At 40.7% G+C, this 21,742-nt stretch overlaps 2 protein-coding genes across 3 annotated transcripts in view; one reads left to right on the forward strand and one right to left on the reverse strand.

Annotated features, from left to right (window-relative positions):
• Positions 1 to 10,215, forward strand: part of srpx2 (sushi-repeat containing protein X-linked 2) — a 28,648-nt gene extending 18,433 nt beyond the window's left edge. The window contains exons 1-10 of one of the 2 annotated variants that reach the window (XM_018660170.2): positions 854 to 1,330; positions 4,596 to 4,673; positions 4,930 to 5,121; positions 6,072 to 6,248; positions 6,634 to 6,757; positions 6,843 to 6,964; positions 7,055 to 7,234; positions 7,637 to 7,770; positions 7,889 to 8,010; positions 9,015 to 10,215. In XM_018660170.2, the coding sequence (XP_018515686.1) occupies positions 1,285 to 1,330; positions 4,596 to 4,673; positions 4,930 to 5,121; positions 6,072 to 6,248; positions 6,634 to 6,757; positions 6,843 to 6,964; positions 7,055 to 7,234; positions 7,637 to 7,770; positions 7,889 to 8,010; positions 9,015 to 9,195 (1,356 nt within the window). In that variant the 5' untranslated portion in view covers positions 854 to 1,284 and the 3' untranslated portion in view covers positions 9,196 to 10,215. Of the gene's footprint in view, positions 1 to 853; positions 1,331 to 4,595; positions 4,674 to 4,929; positions 5,122 to 6,071; positions 6,249 to 6,633; positions 6,758 to 6,842; positions 6,965 to 7,054; positions 7,235 to 7,636; positions 7,771 to 7,888; positions 8,011 to 9,014 lie in introns of those variants that run through there. The other variant, XM_051072470.1, reaches the window with a different exon arrangement.
• sytl4 (synaptotagmin-like 4) lies at positions 9,711 to 21,498 on the reverse strand. Its single transcript, XM_018660161.2, is given in 20 exon segments — positions 9,711 to 10,440; positions 11,559 to 11,767; positions 11,852 to 11,960; positions 12,050 to 12,155; positions 12,459 to 12,620; positions 13,144 to 13,246; positions 13,628 to 13,806; positions 14,315 to 14,404; positions 15,122 to 15,216; positions 15,322 to 15,412; positions 15,497 to 15,602; positions 16,256 to 16,391; positions 16,394 to 16,425; positions 16,532 to 16,643; positions 16,847 to 16,956; positions 17,801 to 17,988; positions 17,990 to 18,017; positions 18,876 to 19,067; positions 21,014 to 21,076; positions 21,161 to 21,498. Coding segments are annotated over 18 exon segments (2,124 nt in total). The 5' UTR covers positions 18,995 to 19,067; positions 21,014 to 21,076; positions 21,161 to 21,498; the 3' UTR covers positions 9,711 to 10,291.
• Positions 21,499 to 21,742: the final 244 nt, after the last annotated feature.

The raw sequence follows: 21,742 nt of genomic DNA on the forward strand, positions 1-21,742 counted from the left end.
GTCATATGTTGTACTTACACAGAGCTGCTAAAAACACCGTTTTGACCATGGAGCAGCGGCGGGAGAGATATTCAAATCCTTAAATCAGTGCAAAAATGTGCCTATAGCAAGTAAAGCTTTTGCATTTAAAATCCTACTTCAGTAAAAGCACCATTAGCAAAATGTTCAAAAGTATCACAAAGTATCAAAATGTTCAAAAAGTTGTTGTTCTACTTTTTTAAAAAGCCCTGGGCTAGAAACACCTCTCTGTATAATGCAGTTCAACAAAGTTTTCTTAAAATTTGACTTCATAAAGTGAAAAAATATGAAAAATTAAGTTAAATCTTTGGCATATAACTCATAATTTTTACTATCTCACAATTTCAAATTTTCAATTTTAGACTTTTTATACCATCATCTGAGCTATACTGAACTAAAATTGACTTGATAAGTCAAATCATGATTTTTCCTCCATTGTAGCATTGTAGTCATATAATTTTCACTTTTGAGCTAATGATTTATTAGTATTAGTGTGTCAATATTTTTCTGTCCTGACATGTTATCTATGTTTTCTTGAGGGAAACTGGCTTCTTTATGCACCAATAATAACTCCCTTCAACAACTAATCCAGACACAAGTTAGTTAATAAGTTTTCGAATTTGAAAAATTGAGTGCTTTTATGTTGAAGGCGTAGCGTTATTTCCTGCCTCATTCTTTCTGACTTTATACATTTTTCCTTTTGGTGACGGTGACAGGGTTGTATGAGCTGAATTACATCAGCTGGGTAAATAAAATTATCACATCATGACGACATTTAAAGATAAGCATTTTGCAGATCTAATGTTCTCACCTGGTAGTCAATCAGTAAAGAAGAGATATTAGAGGGACACGTTCACGTGAAAGAGTGTCAACTTTTATTTATATTTTGGTTTGTTGCCCATATAACTTTCATTCTCTAGATTTATGAGCTGAGGGGTGGTTTCTTATAAAAAGGCTCAGTCATCATGTTTAATGCAGCGGTGGGAGGAAACAGTCAACCGGGAGAGGTCCGGTGGTGCCACCAAGTGGTTTTTGTCTTTGATGATGAACGAGACAGATCCTTTCTTCCCAGAAAGCTGTGAGAACTCTGGTCTGACGGGAGCGCTCATTGTCCTCAGCAGAAGATAATTAAGTGGAGTGTTTTCATATCAGTTCACTGGATTATAACTTTCTGCTTTGTCTGTTTTCTTTGTTGGAGTCTGGGATCTGAAACAAACCCCGCAGAAAACCCTTTGTTTTCCAGGAGAGTCATCTTTTTTTTCTGTCATGCTCTCTTGCCGCTTTGTTGTTGTGTTCATTTTATTTTTCGCAGGTGAGTTCACGAGTATAAATACTGGGAAAACCCCTTCTTAGCATTTCTTTAGTTGGGTATCAAAGTTAGTGAATTATTAATGTTATTATTATTTCAGTCAGACATGTTCGTCATTTTATACCAGTGGTAGAAGAAGTACTCAGATCATTTACCTAAGTGAAAGTACTCCATTACAAGTCAAATACTATGATACTTTTACAGTTTTACAGTGTATTATTAAATAATTCTTATGATGTAGTAATGTATAGGCAGCACTGTGCTATTGTAGTTGTTTTAAGTGTAACAAACCTTTAACTATTTCATACTATACAGCTGCAGCTAATGATTGTTTTCATTACTGATAATTTACTGATGTGGTTTCACCTGTAAAAAGTCAAAATATAGTGAGAAAATTTCCCCAAAGAGCCAAAATTATTCAGTTAACTGCAATTTAATACCATGAAAAGCAGCAAGTCTCATATCTAAGAAGGTGGAACCATGAAATCTTTGGCATCTCTGGATAAAATTGACTTTAGCTTAAATCAAAACAGATGCTATGTTGCATCATATTCTATAAACTCTTCATATGTAAAATTTTAATTTGTATAGTTGTAACTACAGTACTCAGATCAATGTAGTGCAGTAAAAAGTACAATATTTGCCTCCGAAATCTAGTCAAATTAAAGTGTAAACTGGCACGAAATAGAAATACTCAAGTACAGTGACTCTTTACAAAAACAAATCTTAAAATATATGATATATAACGGATTGCTAGAGACGGCTGAAGACAATAAGACATTCATCTTCCCTCCCTGCAGTTGGGAAATACCTTCATCTCTGCAGTAATAATAGTTGTATTAGATGCAGATGTGCAGAATTTTTGAGGTGACTGGATGAATGCAAATGGAGCCCACTCCCCCCTTCAGGAATGAGGAGCTCCTCCACAACAACAAAAACACAACTGGTTACAATCCAGTCAAAGTGAGTTTAGAATAAGCTGCAGTCGAGCTGAGCGTCTTCTTCAGGTGCTCCTCTCTGCTTTGCTGGCCAGGCGGTTTAATTACAGCTCAGCTTCAATCACGGGCAGTTAATTACTGAGGAGTCCCCCTGTGGGCAGAGTGAGCTCAAGCCTTCGTTTAATCCTGCACGATAATGACGTGACCTGGAGATCCACCCAGGAGCTGCACAAGAGCCCAGATGATAATGTGCAGTGATTGAGGGAATACTGATAATTATGTCAGCTTTGTCATTAGAGATAAATGAAACCTCAAACAGGTAACATTTGTCAAACTGCACACCTTCTTCTGGTGTGAGTCATCCCTGCTGCATGGACTCACTCTGCCAACAGCATGACTGTCTGTGTAGTACAGTCAGGACTCACAGCGTGTGTCAGCGTCTTGGTATTCTGCACACTTTAGTAGTCGAGAAGTACTCAGATCCTTTACTTGAGTAAAAGTACTTTTGTAAAAATGGAGTCAAAGTATCAAAGGTGAAAGTGCTGCTGAATAAATACACTTTAATGATACGATAATGATATCCAGTAAACTGGATATATTTGGGTTTTGGACGGCTGGTTGGACAAGACAAGACATTTGAAGGTGTCAGCTTTGGCTGGGGGAAATTCTAAGCAGACGATTTTCTGACATTTTATAGATAATGATCAATCAATCATGTAAATAATCAAGCCAAATCCATGTGGGACCCATAGATGGATTATGTGAAAATGGGACTCTGGGCACAGATGAGTAAAAGAGTCCACACTCCTCCAATATAAGACTGACTGAAGACTGAAAGACACACGTTGTTTGTAGTCATTTTGCATCTCTTTTCAGTCCTTTTGCCTTTGAGATCATTTTGCCTCTCCTGACTGAGCTCTATGTCTTCAGTCATGAACAGTCACTTCATACATAGGCTCCAAACCTCTGATCTCTCAGACCACAGGGCCTGTAGCTTGTTGGCCTCTTCAGTAACCCATCCATGTGGGACCAATGGTTTCATCTTTAACTGTGTATTGGATTTAAAACCTTATCTTACTTTAGGGAAAAACAAGTAACTCTGTTTCCCTCTGAAATGTAGTGGGGTTCATGTATGATGTTGAGTGAAATGGTCAAGAAAAGTCCAAGTATTTCAGCACAGTTCTTGAGTAAATCTACTCAATTACTATTCACCCCTGCAGTAGTTTTACCCACAACATTTTTAACTGCTGTGTGCATGATGGTACATGTCAACTATCAAGAATCTGAAGTAATGTCAGTCATCTGTCTGTACTTCAGCCCCGCAGTGCAGACCATCAGACTGACGAGCTGAGCTTGTTTATTTCCTCTGTGACTAATTCTATGTTTGGGGGGTTGGGATTGGGGGGTACAGGGGAAAAATTAGTCTGGGGAAGTGTTACTGAGTGGAACATCGGGCTCATTATGAGAAAAATGCTGACGATAGGTTTAACCCGCACATCACTGGAACATTGTGGAGTGGCTTCCAGAGGGAGGCTGAATGTGAAGCGTTATTATTAATAGAAACTGTGCTAAAATGAACTTAATTCAGTTGAAGGGAAACTGTGCCAGAAAACATGAAAAAACTCAGCCTGAAGCAAAGGAAGCAGCACAGGAACTGACTTGAGATGGGAGTGGAGGTTGACAGGCTGGAAAGTTTGGCACTCAGTTCTAAACATAGAGTCATTTTTGGGATTTTAAAAAGGGATAATGTGCCTGAACCACAACTGCTAAGAGAGGAGGATGGCAGTGAAAAGGATTTATTGTGCAGAAAAACTCAGTCCGAGATGAAATTCAGAGGGAAGGCCAGAGTACAGTACATGAGCTGTGCTGCTTATTACATGGAAAGAGATGAGTAAGAGGGACCTTCTCCAAGTGAATAATGAAAACATGCAGTTTGTCCTAATTTGTGGTGAAGTTAAATATGAATATGAAGTCTAACATGCTGTTTCTGAACTCATTTGCAAGTTTTCCATGTTTTCTCCTCAGGTTCAAAAACCCTGAGGAGTTTCCGTTAGTCACTGATTGAAAATCCAGGTGTCTATGCACTGGAATGTTATTGAGCTTGTGTTAGAGAAACAACCTGAGAGGGAGGTTATGGAAATGAGATTGTGTCAGGAGAATCATTTGCATGTCTGCCTGCATCTGACCTATATATAACACTCTGGATACAGAGGCTTATTGAAGCTTAATATTTGACCAGAGAACTACATCCAGTCTTTGTCACATAAAAGAATGTTAAATGTTGGTTGATTGTCTGTTTCCACTTTTCTAACTGTTCTTTGTTGTTTCAGCTGGCCACAGTACCACAGTATATGACAGCTACAATGACTTTACAGAGGAAGATCACACCCCTCAACTAGACTACAAAAGTGCGTATTAAAAAACACAAGATCCTGTAGGATCATTATAATGAGAAACTATTTCAAAAATAATGAGTATATAAATTTAAATATACCCCGACAGAGGATTGTATCAGTGTTGTCCACCTGAAACACTCACATATACAGTAGCCTACACACACAGGTCAACACAATCTCTCCCTTTATGCAAGAGCACTTTGGATTACTCAACATACACCACATCTGACATTAAGTGGTTTTGGGTTTGGTTACTCTTCAAAAACAGACCCTCACTGGTGTCACACTCCACGTCTGACCAATGGGGAGGTGACATGCCGCTCTCCCCGAGGAGGAGGCCACAGGAGCACGTTGGGTACCATCTGTGAGATGAGCTGCGACAGAGGATACCGACTGCTGGGAAGGAGCGCCATCCAGTGCCTTGCCAACCGCCGCTGGTCTGGGACCTCTTACTGCCGCTGTATGTGGAGACTTGTGATACTCTGTGTTTTCTTATTATCAACAAATCCCATGTAAAGAACAAAACCAACAGTGAACTGATCCAGCTAACAAGCATTGTCTGTGTATTCAAAGCCCACAGAGCCAAAGAACTGTTGCAGTGGCTGACATGTTCCTTCATTACTATAAACATGAGCACTGTAGTTTATTTTGAGTGATACCACATAGAGCATCACGCTGAATTTGTATTAATCTGCCAGTGAAAATAGTCCCCAACAAATGCGCTATTCACACACGCTCACCGGCCACTTCATTAGGTACACCTGTTTGACTGCTCATCAATGCAAATCATCTAGTCAGCCAATCACATGGCAGCAACCTAACGCATTTAAGCATGTGGACCACACCAGGTGCCACTCCTGCCAGCCAAGAACCGGAAACTGAGGCTACAGTTTGCACAGGCTCATGAAAATTGGTTAATAGAAGACGTTGCCCGGTCTGATGTCTCGACTTCTGCTGCGACATTCAGATGGTAGGGTCGGAATTTGGCATAAACAACGTGAAAGCATCCTGCCTGAGAGTCACATGAATGTGCAGCCAACAAATCATGTCAATATGGACCCAAATCTCTGAGGAATGTTTCCAGCACCTTGTTGAATCTCTGTCAGGAAGAATTAAGGCAGTTCTAAAGGCAAAAGGGGGTCCAATGCGGGACTACCAAGGTGTACCTAATAAAGTGGCTGGTGAGTGTATGTTTTGAATAACATTTGCTAAAACCTACGGCACCCAGGAATGTATTAGGAAGGGAAAAAGGAAAGTATTTATGACCAATGTTTAAAGATTCACATCCTCAGTAGGAATGAATGGGCCTGGGGTGATGACAAGAACAAAAATATAGAACATCACCAGCCTTAGAGATTTACGCTGCTTCTCTGATTGTTTAAACCCTGTATGTGTTTGATGTTTCCTCAGTGATGCGTTGCCATGTGCTGAACCTTATCCCACACGGCAGATACACCTGCACTCGTGGCTTCGTGGTAGACTCCAGGTGTGAGTTCACCTGCGACCCAGGCTACCGCATCGAGGGCGAACACTCACGCACCTGTCAGCACAGGGGATCGTGGAGTGGAGTGCAGCCACTTTGTTCAGGTATGTTGCGGTCTGATTTTACCGATACATGTAAAGCTAACCAGATGTTCAAACTCAAAGGTCCTGTTTGTAATTTGTTCGTGTCGACTGGAGGCTTGACTTGCTGCCATAACTTGGACCTGAATTCAGTCCATCTGTGGTGCCGTGCAGTTTTCCATCATTCTTTCACAACCCCACTAGCTTGTGTCCACTTTGACAAAAACAAACATAGTTCCTGCTCCTCTGTTCTTTGGACTGAATCCAAGCTGTGCTCTGTTATTTTTCAGTCTTTAGATTCTGCTCTGTGTGACTGCTGCCATTAGACTATCCAAAAAAGACATTCAAACCAGTTTCCTTCCTCTAATATGTCCAGTATTGTTTTTAAGTTTCCAGTTGTTTGTTTCAGATACTGATCCTCCAAAGATCAAATGTCCCCCGTCCAGACTCAAGGTCGCCGAGCCAGGAAAGCTCACTGCCAGGGTAACCTGGGACCTCCCCACTGCTACAGATACTGCGGATAAGTCACTCGAGTATGTTACTCCTTTCCTTTGCCTCCCTTTTCCTGTTCACTTTAAAATGGAATTAAACATTTGGTCTTCACTTGTGTCTCTGCAGGGTCATATTAGTGGGCCAGGAGCCAGACACCGACTTTAAGGAAGGAGTAAATATCATCCGATACAAAGTGTACGATCAAGCCAGGAACAGAGCTGCCTGCAAGTTTATTGTCCGTGTTGAGGGTGAGCTGACAAACTTAAATTTTTGATTCATGAAGTGAGTTTAAATACCACACATTAGCTTGACGACAGCATTATAACTTCTCCTTATAGTGAGAAGATGTCCGACACTACCTCCACCTATGCATGGTTACCTCACCTGCTCTTCTGATGGGAATAACTACGGTGCAACATGTGAATACCACTGTGATGGAGGATATGAGCTGAGGGGGGTGTCTAGTCGCGTCTGCCAGTTCAACCGCAACTGGGGCGGAAGTCCTGCTGAGTGTGTTCGTGAGTACTGAGTCTGCATGAAGATGCTTCTGAATTAGTATTTGAAACTGAAACACCAATACAGCAGTATAAAAATACAGTACACCATTACAATTAACAGCCCTGCATTCAAAACTTTATTTCAAAGTACTGAGTATGAGCAAAATGTACTTAGAATATCGTAAGTAAAAGTAGTCCCCCTCTGTGACTGATATTATTACAATTATAATATTAATACTGTTTTACTGTTGTAGCTGGTCCAGCTGCAGTTAGTTTTACTTAATTAAGAACAAAAAAACAATGTTTTACTTACTTGAATTAATGTACATTCTACCACTGATATACAGCAGCACATCACAGTATGCTTACTGTATGAAAGACGGTGTAAATGCAGGATTTATTTGTGACCTTGTGTGTTTGCAGCGATGGAGATTAAATCAGATGTAAAGACAACCTCGGCTCTCCTGGATCAGTTCTATGAAAAGAGGAGGCTGCTGATCGTGTCTGCACCCAACATATCTGACCCAGACTACCAGCTGCACAACATCATGATTCAAGTGAGGGAAACTTTTTCTGCTCTTGACTCAACATGAATATCCCAACAACAGTGGCAGCCTCTGAGGAAGTTTACTAAACAACAAGAACCTCAAAATCTGTTGTCCTTCTTTCCACCAGAAATCAGACTGTGGATTAGACTTGCGACATGTAACCGTGATCGAGCTCCTGGGCTCTCCGCCTCGTGAGACGGGCCGCATTAAAGAACTTCTTCTCAATCCTGAGGTCATTGAGGGTTTGAGGTAATAGTGAGATACTTCATCACTTACTTATTCAGCAGGTTTATGGCTCATTCTGGCGAAAAAAAAGAAAAGTTAATTTAGTTGAAAAATTCCTTCCTGAAATGGCTCCCATTCACATTAACAGTAAGGAGTTGTTTCTCCTCACTCTATTTAAATGTCAAGAGCCTCTTAAAAGAAAGGGAGTCTCTGTTAGAGTGACGTTAAAAGGAAAAATTCCGCTCGAAAAGATTAACAGTGTTAAAAATAGCAGTGGAATAATTCTGTGGTTGACAGGTCTGATAGAACAACATCAATAGTAAACATCTGGCTTTACTTCCCAGGAGAATCAATCAGTCAGAGATCCAGACATAGACACGGTCACATAGACGAGACAAAGATATAGATTTTTTCCACCGACTGTGCAATTTGAGTAAGGGGGCAGCAGCTCACTTTTTCCAGTCTCTACACTGACATTCAAATCCCACAGCTGAGTGCAGCACAAAGCACATTCTTTGAGTGTACAAAGCACTCTGGGAAATGTAGGCAGAAATCATTTAAGTAGAGGTAGATGAGAGATGTATGGAACATTTTAGCATCTTTTAGCTCATCGTTTTAGTTTTACAGCTGCTCTCATTAGCATCATTTCCAGTTGTAGCAGGCAGCTGTACACAGCAACAGCAACTTTAGCATCTGTTTGAAGTCATGTTTCTGGTCACCTGATTGATTTTAGCCCAATACTCACTCTCTTTTTGGCTCCACCAGCTTCTGAGGGAATTATCTGGCTCATTGGCCACTGAATGCTTTGCTATGTTCACTGGCTGCTCTTGAACATTGTCACAGTTAGGGTTCGGCAGATAGTGTACAGTGGGTTTATCAGAGTTTTCTATTGTAGCCTGCTGTGGCCAAAAATGAGAGTGTGAACCAAAACAGTAAAGTCGTCGCTAAGCAATAAGCCTATACCCACTTTAATATCAAAGTATGACAGTGTACTGTCCCTTTAACTGCCCCGTCATGTTTCTCTGCAGACAGGCTTTCAGAATCTCCAGGTCCTACTTCAGCATGGTGCTGCTGGACAAGCTTGGACAGGACCGAGAGCGCTTCATCTACCCGATGGCGTCGGATGAGCTGTTCTCCTACATCGACAGCTTCCTGCTGGACGAAGAGGAACGAGAGAGGCTCGAGCTCCATAGAGACTTCTGTGACTAATGTAATAAACCCTCTCTGGTTGCCACAGTGATAAACTCATCAGTATCACCATCACAAGACAAGGTGGGACAAACAACCAGGAGCTAGGTCCAGAGGAACATTAGGGAGGGAAAAGAGGACAAGAGGGCAGTTCCTTGTGTTTAAATGTGATCATTACACAACACTGAAGTGATAGCGCTGTTTTCTCAGCTGAGGGGCATGGAGGCCACCGTGGATACAGAAAACATAGCAGACAAGTTTTAGGGAGAAACAAAACAAATGCAGATTATCCAAAAAAACCCCTGTTAGTAACCTGATATTTAATGAGAACTTAAACACCTAAAATTATAACAAACAACCACTGCCACAAAAGACTACTGAGGAACACTTGAGTGGACAGATACATTTAAAAATCCAGGTGGTAATTAAGTGTAATACAGAGCTGAGACAATCAAGCATGTCCTGGGTTTTACTGGGCAACCTTGAGGGTAAACATGACTCTGATCACACTACAATGAGAGAAAAGACAAATGTAATAATTTCAAACAAAGCTTTTTATTCAACTTATATATAAATATAATTTTACATTATAGTATTTATCTAAAATATGGTGGTATGGATTAAACTAAGCACAATTTGTTGGATGCAACACCAGAAATTCTGTATTATAGTTACAGTATTACAGTTTATAATGAATTATTTCCCAACCTCAGTGTAAATTTGTACACAACTATAGAGAAAAGGGCGACACATTAGTGACACTGTTTCTGTGCTAAGTGCTGTGCATGATTTTTAATTGCGATAATACATACAGCCTGAATTTTTAAAATCATAAAATGACTGTGTCAGTGCTCTTAAAATAAAGAGTTTAGTGTTGGCACATTTTAAACAGTAACACCAGTCTGCAGTCTGGGGGTTGGGGGCTGCTCTCACACAGGGAGGCAGGCGTGAGCAGATGTTTAGAGTTCAGCAGGCCAGTAAACTGTGAGTCTGTGTTTCTGGTCTGATGAACCTGCAAAATAAAATGAATCCACAATCTCACATTTGTCTCTGAGGCTGCAGCTTCTCCACATTTCAGTCTCCTTTCTTCCAATGGCCCAGGCCTCTGCCGCCGTCCTCATTTGGCCTTCGCCTTCCCCATGGTGGACCGTAGTGGAAGAGTGCCCTCTGCCCACGAGTCGGGGTACTGCATCATCTTCTCCCACAGACTGACCTCCTCTCCAACGGAGTCCTTCTCCACTTCCTCTTTGCCTATTTTAACAGTGCCTGCAGGGGTGAAGATTACACAGCGAATGCAGAATTAGTACAGAGTCTGTTATTATTAATGATGGCAAATTCTTTAACACTCTTAATTGCCACACTGGGGAGAATGGAATGGATGCCTTGTAGGCTCTTTAGCAGTAAAATAAAATTAAGCATGTCTCTCTCATAAAGGCAATTATACTTCAGCAATAAAACTATTTAAATTAGGAAAGGAAAGATTACATTCTCTTTTCATGGAGATAAATTCACCTTCACTCCAGTATTACGCTCATTTCTGAGGAGAAAGGAGTGCAACATAGAAGAAAGTTGTTCCCTCCCTGCTGCCAAAACCATCTGAACACTTAAGTGCAATTTTAAAGGACAGGTCCACAGTTTTCAAGTCTGTCTTAAAACAATATTCAGGTGCCCATAATAAGATAAGTTTACTTGCTGTAATCGCTTCTTGCCATTACGAGATCCCTTTCTAATGTACTTAAGTGATGCAGGACAAAATCCACAGTCCTTGTTTGGTGCAAAACGTATTCCTAAATTTACCTGAAGCTAATATGAGGTTTAAGACGTCTGAAAATCTTGAAAAAAGTTGTTTTAGAATTCATTTTTTGTGTTTCATTGTTTTGTGGGAATTTTGTACTAAAACTGTAACTGAGCTATAGCTAAGAAGATATCAGTGTCATTTGAGTCTGTTTTCTTAAACCTCATATTAGCTTCAGGTAAATTTCAGAATAAATTCTCACGTCAAGGGCAGACAATTTTTTATACCCCATCACCTACACCAGAAGTGCATCAGAAAAGAATTGAGTGAAAGAAAGAGACTTTCATTAAACTAACTCCCTTAGACAAAGCTGAAGCAGGAAAGAATAGTTAAAAAGAAAATGGCAGCTCCCCCCACAGTTTTAGTGCTATTAAAAAGGTGGATTACCCTATTCACAATACGATACAACAATAGGTCTCACAAGACCTCACAGAACAGTAATTGTCTAAATGACACCCAAAGCAAATATAAAAGAAGAGCTATTAGAATTTTCATCAAACTATATCTCACATGTTCCTGAAAGACAGGTGAAAAAAAGCAGAACATCTGGATTTATTGAATTCTGTCAGTTTTTTTTTTTTTTTTTCACCTTTTCCAGAGCTGAGACGGATTCCTCCGAGGAATTCATTGCTCAGCATGGCCTCTCTGTCCCACACAGTCAGCTCCAGACACATCCCCCTCAGCTGCTCCAGAGACAGCTCCTTAAACACAAATGTGTGATCATAGTGGGGGTTCAAGTTCTTCTTCATGACTGGAGTCTTCCTCTTAGTGTTTTTCGCCTTAGTTGGGAACAAATATCTGCAGAACCACAAACACAGAGTTAATTAAAAAGAAATACTTGTATAAAAAAGTGGTTTTAAGAGGAGACGAATGATCACTGACCCTTTTACGAAGCTATCAGACATGCCTCCTGGTTTCATTGCCATCAAATTCTTTGCCTCTTTAATTAGGACGTGCAGCTCTCCCCCTTCTTCAGTCACCGCCTTTTTGCCTGAAGAGGTGAAAACACACACTCTCAGAAATCTGAGGCGAAGCTGAAGCGTGTCAGAGATAAATGCAGATTTCTTGTTGCGGTCTTACCTTTGATTTTCTCGGTTGTCACGTTTTTAGGTGTGATATACTTCAAGGAGATCACCAACTCTCCTTTGTACTGAGCAAAAGCTGAAGCCGGCACAGTAGAGGCTGCCTGTTTAACAGAGGTAAATGACATTTAGAATGCACAAGAATAACTATAAACTACAATCACAGTAACTAAGATTTAATTTGAATGAGAGTGGCAAGATATTCAGCAACTCACCAGAATCTGTGCCTGTTTTAAATAGTTATCAGAGTTCCCAGTTTGACAAAATATGTCATGGAAACTCACTTTTTATGTGCTGCAGTTTGATAACAATATATCTGTGAGAGCCAACATCTATATTCAGGCTCTACTCCTCACAGATGACCAATAGCTTCACCTTGTTTTGGTTCTCTGATCTTTCTTTCTGACCTTTGCCAACAGAGTCACACGGTCCTCATATGCGGTGTCGAGGTCTCGGCAGTCCAGAGCGATCTCCACCTCTCCCAAGAAGGCGTTGCGGCTGAGACGACCGTGATGCCAGACTGATATCAATATGGAGCGGGTGAGCAGCTGAGAGCGGCTGATGGAGTACTGGAAGTGGGAGATGTGGAGGAGACGGGACGGATCAAAGGCCTGTCTCAGTACTGATACGGTGATGGAGAAGTCTTATAGAATTTTAATGCCCTGGTGCTGAGGGAGTTTTAAATAAATCATGGAACATAGATTAAAGCAGAGGATGAATTCAGAGTTTATTGGGAAGTTGTGTGTAAAATCCTCTAAGTAATGACCTTCTTCCAAACCTTTATAGAGCAAATCTAAAATTACAGCGCTCTAATTTGTTACAAATGGATTCACCCAGCTAATCTTCTTTTCAGCAGTTTTGTTTGCCGCCGTATTTAAGCTGACTCCACATTGGAAGCTGGGACCAAAATCAATATTTGACAACAGGTATTCTAATCTGCAATGTCAATATCAATCTTAAGGTCTCTGTAGGTGCGGTCATTATTTGCTGCAGGCATGGCGCAAGGTCACTAATCAGGGAGTGTCATTAAGTCAACAGGATAAGGTCAACAGTTGCTGTACGTTGTGACAGGGGCCAGATATAAACCATCACCTTCAGTGTTTCTTTGTAGACAGGGTTGATGGTGTTTCTCTTGATGGTGGTCTTCCGTTTGCTCTGGCGAGATTTGTCGGGGAGTAGGTAACATTTGACATAACTGAAACACAAAAACACAAAAAGTATGTCAACCAGTGTTTCTCCCGGGCCATGGCTACTGGTCTCTTTGCTGCATTTCCTGACTAAATGCTCTGAAAAAACATCTGTTGACATTCAATTTCCTGTGAAGCTCGAGTAATCACCTTTGGTACGTGATTATTGCAACTATGTAAACACAGCAACCTCTTATCTATACTGATCAAAGCTGTGTTAACATCACTGAGGGGTGTGTGTGCAGCAGAAATATGTGTCTTTTTCAGAGCCACAACTGGCACAGCTGCTCTGTGTGGAGCCCAAAGTTTGAGGTTTGAAGTAAACAGTGCTTCAAATGGTGTGGTTTTTTTTTCTTATTTGAGCTTCACATAAAGTTTTTAATATTTACGGGTTGGTAAGCTGTCGCGAGGCATCGCCAAAGGCCAGCCCCTGGCACTCCTTGATGAAGACCTGGAGGCTCTGGGTGTGCTCGTCGTAGTTCAGGGAGAAGACGATGTCTCCGCTCACCTCCACACTGTCAAAGTCTCCTGCCTCACTGTAAATACTCATCAGGCTGCCCATTGTGCTCTGCCAGATGAATAAATAGTCATTAACAATTCCTGTGCTTGTTCAAAGTTAATTAATACAAAACATGATATTTAGATAATATTTAAGACATTTAGACATGCTCTAAATGTTTAACACTGTAGACAAAAGCTTAAAAAACAAGACATAACATGGAAATAAAGAAATCATATAACAAAATAAAAGATGGAGAGTTTAGAGAAAGTGAGTCAGTGACAAACAAAGACATTAGCAGAGATCAGGATGTTTCTGTCAAGATCTAAATCGAGAGTGACAGCATGGAAGTCGCGTTGGCCTCAGCTCTGCTTTGCTTTTACCGAGCTTTGATATCAATAGAAACATTTTAACACATCAATTTCACACTTCCTAACTTGCTGGAGGATATCCTGAGGTTATAGATGCTCGTTACAGATAATCTAACCTCAGTTCCGTTTCTTAGAGACATAATGAGCTGCTCTTCAAAGAGCCTGTAGAGGACCAATGCGTGTTGTGACAAACGTCAATACTTCACCTTGCTATGCAGGCTGGAGGAGCTCGATGCCATTGTCCTTTTATGAAAGCTAACCAAGCTGTCGATATCTTCCTCCTCCTCTTCATCTTCCTGTGGTACCAAAATAGACATTTAAAAGGCTGATCATACACACATGACAGGCTTTTTCCCACATTAGATTTCCCGTGTTTTAACAAGGGGTTCGTATTATGTAGAAAAATAAAGAAACAATACATCTGGTAATCTGGAATGGAGTTTAAGGAAAAATCTACTTTCAAGGCCACTGAAGCATCTGAATAGCCAAATCCAATAATGTTGTAACTGAGCAAATGAGAAAATAATATAATATATAATAATTAAATGTCTGAAACATCAAGTGTAAAGGTCAGGTTTAGTGTTTCTAACTTCATCATGATTTGGCAGTGATGTTACACAGGAAATAATCCACCACAGCAGAGGCAAAAATAGCCTCAGTAGACCACAGTTACATGCAGCTACAAAATGTTTTGGTTAAACAAGACACTTGACTGTTACCCTTCCTCTGCCCGGGATCTTCTGCTGTGTTACTTAGTACTGCTTGGTAGCTACATCTAATATCGTTGTAGGAGTTGGTGATGCTGACAAATCACAACATCATGAAGAAAAGACGTGTGAAGGTAGAAGGATCAGTTTTGTGTCCCTGCACTGAGGTTTTCCCATCCTGGTGCTCTCAGAGCAGATAATACACATTCCAATAAAAATTTATAGGAACAAAAATTTAAAGCCTTAATTAAACTTTGAATCTAACAGTATATGAGTATCAGACATTTTTTTCAGCAAACTGCTTACCTGTATGTCTAAGCCTGGTACAGAGCGACTCCTGTTGCCCATTGAGGTCTCTGATGTGTCACAACCATCACGCAGGTCCAGTGTCGACACATACTCTAAACATGAAGACCAGCAATTACACACATATATACACACAATGTTTTTCATTTAATTCTGGAATAAAAACAACAGCACTGTACATGGTAATATAGGATGCTAACCAGCAGGCTTTGGGGCTCGTTTAACACTCTTCTTAAAGAGTTTATCAACGTCCAACTCTGGGCTCGGACTGACCAGTTTTACTTCCGGGGCCTGCGGTGACAGAAACAAAAGGGAGACAGTCAGAGGAGAAAAAAAATAATGCTTTAACATCACGTCGACTTAACAGAATCTTACAGAGTTGGCTTCTGAGTTGGCGCTGTCACCGCTGACGACATGTGCTTTGACTGGGATGGTCAGACTGGAAACACTGGACCCTGCTGGGCTGGACCGGTTCTCCCTCCTGGTTGACAAGGAATGCAGGTTGTACTTTTCAAACACACACAATCTGTAGATGTCTACTCCTCATCTCTATTTGCCTGAAATTTGTGTAATTTGGACATCTCAGCATATTTTCATGCCACATGTGGGCTCTATTTTAACTCAAAACACTGGAACTGGCAAGAATGACCAACTTGAAGTGCTGTCCTGTTCATTATTTTAGATGTTTTCCTTTTGGGATTCGGCACCCATCTACATTAAACAAAGTTTACTGCACTGATTTATTATTTTCCTTTATTTTAACAAGTGAAATAACAAAGTATGAGGCCTCATGTGCAAGAAAACACATCTGCCCCCTCAAGTTGTTAATGTTACTGCAAGTTTGTTAGTGACAGTTGTTGAAACCTTCATTTACTTCAATTTCAGTAACAGTTTTTTTTTTTCTTTTTTTATTTAGTGGAAACTATGAAGTTCAAAATCCACTTATCATCTGATGGTTTAAAGAATTACAATGTGACAAATGATCTGTCTGAGCCCTGGCTGTGCCTAGACTAGGATTCCAGGTCTGCACAGAGACCAGCTGTGGGGGAGGAGAACTAAACACTGCACAACCTGCCTCAAGTGTTGTTTGAAGTGGATAGTGTTTGAACCTTTTAGAATAATTATAGTGTTTACCTTGGTTGCTCAGGGGTCACACGGCAGGACTCAGTCTCGGTTTTATTGCTACTTAAACTGGCATTTTCTGCAGACTCTGTGTCCACTGCGAGTTGTCTTTGGCCAAACTTCGTCCTTTGATTCAAATGATTCCCTTGAAGCGAACTGATCCTGAATTCTCACTCGAATGACTAACAAGAGAAAATGTTACAAAATGATGAGACAGTCTTAATCTATGTTTTGGAAATCTATGCTTTTCTAGAACTTCTAAAACTGATGTGAAGAATGAGGACAAACCCTTTGTTATCTGTCTGAATTTTCTGCCTGGGCCGAGGCACAGGAGCGGGAAGATCTGAGTTTATTTCAGTACTTCTCAACAGCACCTCTCCCATTGTCTCACGCTTCTTCACTAAAACACAGAACAAAAATATCACACTTCAGTACCACTTAAACCGAATGCTATCAGGTTAGTGCATTTTTAACATTTTTGTCCCTCCACTGTTGAACTGTAACAACATTCCTGTGACTGTGAGCGTTTCATTTGGGCTCAGCTGAGAGCTGTTTACATTCCTAGTCGAACAGTTGATACCCACTTCCTCTTCCTGTACTTACGAGGCGATTTCTTTTTCAGGGAGACTCTCACTAGGTTGTGTCCAGGCATTGTGGAGAAACGGTTGACCCTTTGATCGTAGAACCAGTCGCCTGTCATTTTCTTTAGATCCCTGGAATCCGATAAAAACACTTCTTAAAGAATTTACACTCATTCAGCAGTTAAATGCCTAAAGGCATTAGTTAATGGTTATCCAGCACGCTGTCAGCCCTGAGCTTTAATGCTGTACGTTACTGTTATTATAATTACTGCATATACAGTGATGTTGCTTAAAATACGTTTTCATAGATAGATCCATTAGCACCAGCACCAGATGGAACAAGGAAAGAGGGTTAAATATATGAACACATATACTAAATGTTTGATTGTTTTCACCTGGAAATAAATTTGAATTTCCCCTTTACCTGCAGCGCTTTACAATACAGAGGTGTTTTTGTTATTTAGCCTCCCCTCATTGAGATAAATGCAGTGGACAAAATAATAGAAACACCTGTCAGTATAACACTACAATTCAGCAGCACCACAAACTAAATCTTCCAAAGTAATCATAAAGTTGAATCAACTTTTGTTGATTTTGTTGATACTGATATACACACACTAAATTGTTTTTGACAAAAGGCCATTTGCTTTGCAGATATTTTGATTCAGATGAAATATTAGCTGAAATACAGTTATTCTAGTAAGTTCTGATAAACAAACAAAAAGTTATGTCTACATTTAGTGTAGCCCTCTGCATGTAGCCCTGAAATGTGTTGAATGCATTTCCCCAAAAAGCTGATATTTTTGAAAGTCCAGCATTCAGCATCATTCGTGCCCATGTTTGGAATAGTGTGAAGCCACCATGTGCATGTGCACAAGATAAACAAAACAGGGGTCTACTCATAGAGAAACAGCTTCATGGCACAAATAAAAACACACAGAACCTTTAAGGGACAACATGGACAAAAGGCTCTTACGACTCTTTGGCACACACACTGCACACCCAGGATCCGTTGGGGAGGACTGTTCGGCATTTGCTGCACACATAGTGATTGCATGTTGTACACTGGCTGGAGAAAACAGACAGTCGACTCAGAGGCTCCAGGCATCTGCCACAGCTACGCTGACTGTATCTTCCACTGCCACGTTTGGCCCCTTTCCTCTTCGACATCCAGCAACTCTGTCTTCAACTTCCTGTGACAAAAAAATGACATGAATGACACCACGAGTTTTAGTTTTTTTAATACACAATAGGTAAAGCAAGCGTTGGCTAGCCATCTACAGGAGTAAATATTTACCTTAACATTTCTTTTCAATATGAATGTACACTCACTTTATTAGGAACACCTGCACACCTGATTATTCCTGTAATTATCCAATCAGCCCATCACATGGAGGAAGGTTAGCAGGTTCAGTTAATGTTCACATTAAAGATCAGAGTGTCTGAACTAAAGTAGTGTTCCTAATAAAGTGCTCAGTGAGAGTACAACATACAGCATACAATGAAGTTCATTGTTTTCCAGTGTCCAGCTTTACATCAGACAAACTCTTTACAAATATAAAACTAAACCTGCAACATCTCTTTTAGTGTCAGATTCTCACCAAACTAAAACACTGTCTTATATCATTACCATGCAATTCTGCTGATAAACAATAATAATTAATTATGGCCCAGCCCTAAATCAAGATATTGTGCACTGCAACACAAAAATGTGCATATTAAGATAAGATCTGTGGTCAACTGCCTCCAGTGCAAATTTGTCTTCAGCACCTAGTGGTTTGGGCTGGGTCCTGTTTGAAATACTAGTGCCAACAAGATACCTGAATTTCATTATCAGTACCAATACAATGCATTTTTCTAAAGCCTAGTTTAAGTTTCAATGTCTTCTCATAGCACCAGTATTTCAGCCTTAACAAAAAAGACACAGTTATAATTTAGATTAGGTGTATCTGATCAAATAACAAGTAAACAAGAATTAGACTGACAAAGCTCCTGAAGTCAAACTTTTGGCAACCATTTAGTACAATTAACAGGAAGTGCTCGCTTCTCACCGCACGCGCTGCTCCTCAGCCTGCCTCAGCTCCTCATCCCGCCGCAGCACCTCCAGGATCAGCTCCCGCTCGGAGTCAGACAGGAAGCCCAGGTTGATCATGTCAGGGGACTGGGGCATCGTGCCTTCAACCAAAACCCCTCAGTGCAGGTTAACTGGCTTGGACCAGATACTGTCGCATCGAGAAGATCCCCTGAAGACAAAACAGAACAGGAGTTAAGTGAAAGGGTAATAAGCTCTGAGTACAACACTCTTAACTTTACTATTCAAGAGTGTGTTTTCCTATGATCCCATGTAATGCAACCAAGGCACAGCCCTGCAGTTATGACAATACAGACAGGCAGGAAGAGTTACGTGGTCCTAATCAAATGACTGGTAGACGACTGAGTGACCTTTCTCTCTTCCTGTTGGTGTCCATGGAGGGAAGCCTTTGCTGCCAGTGCACCAGTTCTATTGTATAACTCTGCCCTGCTGGAGGTGTTTCATTAATGAGAAAGCAGGCAAACAAAGAACATACTGCCTCATTAGACTGACTAAATCTCATTGCACATTATGTACAGCAACTTCGTTCCTTCAGGTATTTAAAAACTTTTTGTCAAGAGACAAAATAAATCAGTCAAAAATCATCACCCATGGGAATCTAGTTAAATCCAGCAGAGACTGACCATTAAGACATGATTTCCATTTCACAAGGAGTTGGGAAGCTTCTGGCTGAACCAAGCTTTCCCATAATGATAAATGACTAATCAGAACCAGGACGTAAGACAATTTAAAAATCCCACAGAAAGTCTCTGCCTGGGTGAAAGGTTGTTTTGAGTGGGACGGACAAAAACAACATGAACTTGGCCATCATGCAGGGTTCCCACCCTCTAAGGATACAGAGAACCGGGTGGAGTTCAGTAGCCTAACCATTTGTTTAAGCCTGACATTAAGCTTATTATTGGTCATGTTCTCATCTGAAACTTAATGCCCCATTTAATATTTCAACTGCCTGGAAATTTAAGTCAGGGCTGAATGTGCATGTTAAGTAGTTTAAAAGAAAAGCTGCAATTCAAAGCTGCATGCAAATCCCTAAGACCTTTTTTCCTCATTGTTTAAATACCTGGGGCCATCGAACTCTAGCAGGAGTTTAATAATACCTGCTAGGCAGCTTGTCCAGGTAACCTTCAAGGAAATGGCGCATGCGTCTGCAGCAGATGACTGAGACATACTGCACTTACTGGAACAATCCTTTACTAAAACTAGACAGAGAATATTTAAGAAGAAACACACTGAGCAGCAGAAGTGTGGTAGCATAGTGCAGGCATGTAGGCTTGTATTAACTGGAAATGACGTTAATCCACGTTTATGCTTTGTGTTATCTTTGTTTCAACTTTTGTTTCAACTGTCCTTACTCTACATGCATGGTGTGCTGACTTCAGTGGTAATCAATCAAATATTGTTTCACTACTACGCAAATAAAACTGTAACACAGTATTTTAACGGGGCCTTGCAGGCATAAATGAGTGTGTGTGAAAGCTCCACATCAGCACTTTCGACTGGTTTTACTCAGCTTGTCTCTACGTGATGTAAAAAGTTCTGTCACCATTAGTAAACATGCTCTCTGTGTTCACTGATGAGCAGAGATAACAAACATGAAACACCACGACACTTGTAAGGCTTTACTGATCACCAGTCTGCCATGTTGAAATTCAGATTTCAACGATCGAACGTTAACATACTTTAATTCAAAGAGCTAACGTTGCACCACATCCACTGCACGGTGTCTTTAGTTTTCTTTTATATGACTATAAGAGCTGAAGTTTGGGGAAGTCGGTCCGGCTATCTTACTCCGGCTAACTGGTTAACAGCATTAATTTGAATGTTACAATCATTACGGCTAATATCAACACACCTGAAACTCAGATTTATAGCATAAGACAACTTCATGATGAGTCCGCTAACGGCTGCGATTCCAACGCTCGAACGTTAACAAATTGAGATTAGCGCAAACGTTACTCCACATCCACTCCATGGTGTCTTTAGAAACTAATTTGCCTTTATCCGATTGTAAAGGCTGAACAATTGGGAAGTCGATTCAGTGATTTTACTACGTAGTTTGATTAAACACTTAGGCTAATTAAAGAAAATTACACACACCTGTTGTTGGAAGTCGACGGCACCCCGCTACACGGTTTGCGTCACCACGGCAGCGAGATATTCCTGACAGAAAACACAACAAAAACGGTTAAAAGTGGCAGACAAGGTAACAGCGCGTATAAGAAGATTATATTGCCGTGTACTTACAAACAGATTTACCCACTGTCCTCATCGACTATGACCATAACCGTGCCTTTCTTTTCCACTTCTGCGTTTACTTGCCTCCCCGTCTCCAGGACTGTTGACTTTGTGCGTTAGAGGAGTCCCAAGTACCGGAAGATGAGGAAAGTTTGCAGCAGACAGGCAGGAGCGCCTCTCCACATTTTCCATGACAGGTGCATTTCCTCTGCTCTATTTACCACAGAGGGGTTGGATGTGGAAAATTTGACACATAGATACAGTCCAATAATTAGCTGTTTCCCCCCAGTTGTCCACCCCCTATTCTGTTTCTTTTGAACGCAGTGCGAGGGAAAACTTGGGACAACGGGAAGTGGCCGCGGGGCTTTTACTTTTTTGGTCGCCTCTGAAGAAAAAAAAATGTGACTGTGTCAGTCGGTTCAGATGAGAAATGCAATATATAAACAAATACAGTGACCCATTTATTGCGGTTTAGAAAACAGATGCTGCAAGGGCCAGTGAAAAATAACTAAGTACTAAACTTAAGTACAGTTTTAGGTTTTTCTACTTAGTAGTACAAACACCAAAACTCAAATTAATGCTACCTTATAC

This window comes from Lates calcarifer, linkage group LG8 (genome assembly GCF_001640805.2).
Source record: "Lates calcarifer isolate ASB-BC8 linkage group LG8, TLL_Latcal_v3, whole genome shotgun sequence".
Taxonomy (NCBI): domain Eukaryota; kingdom Metazoa; phylum Chordata; class Actinopteri; family Centropomidae; genus Lates; species Lates calcarifer.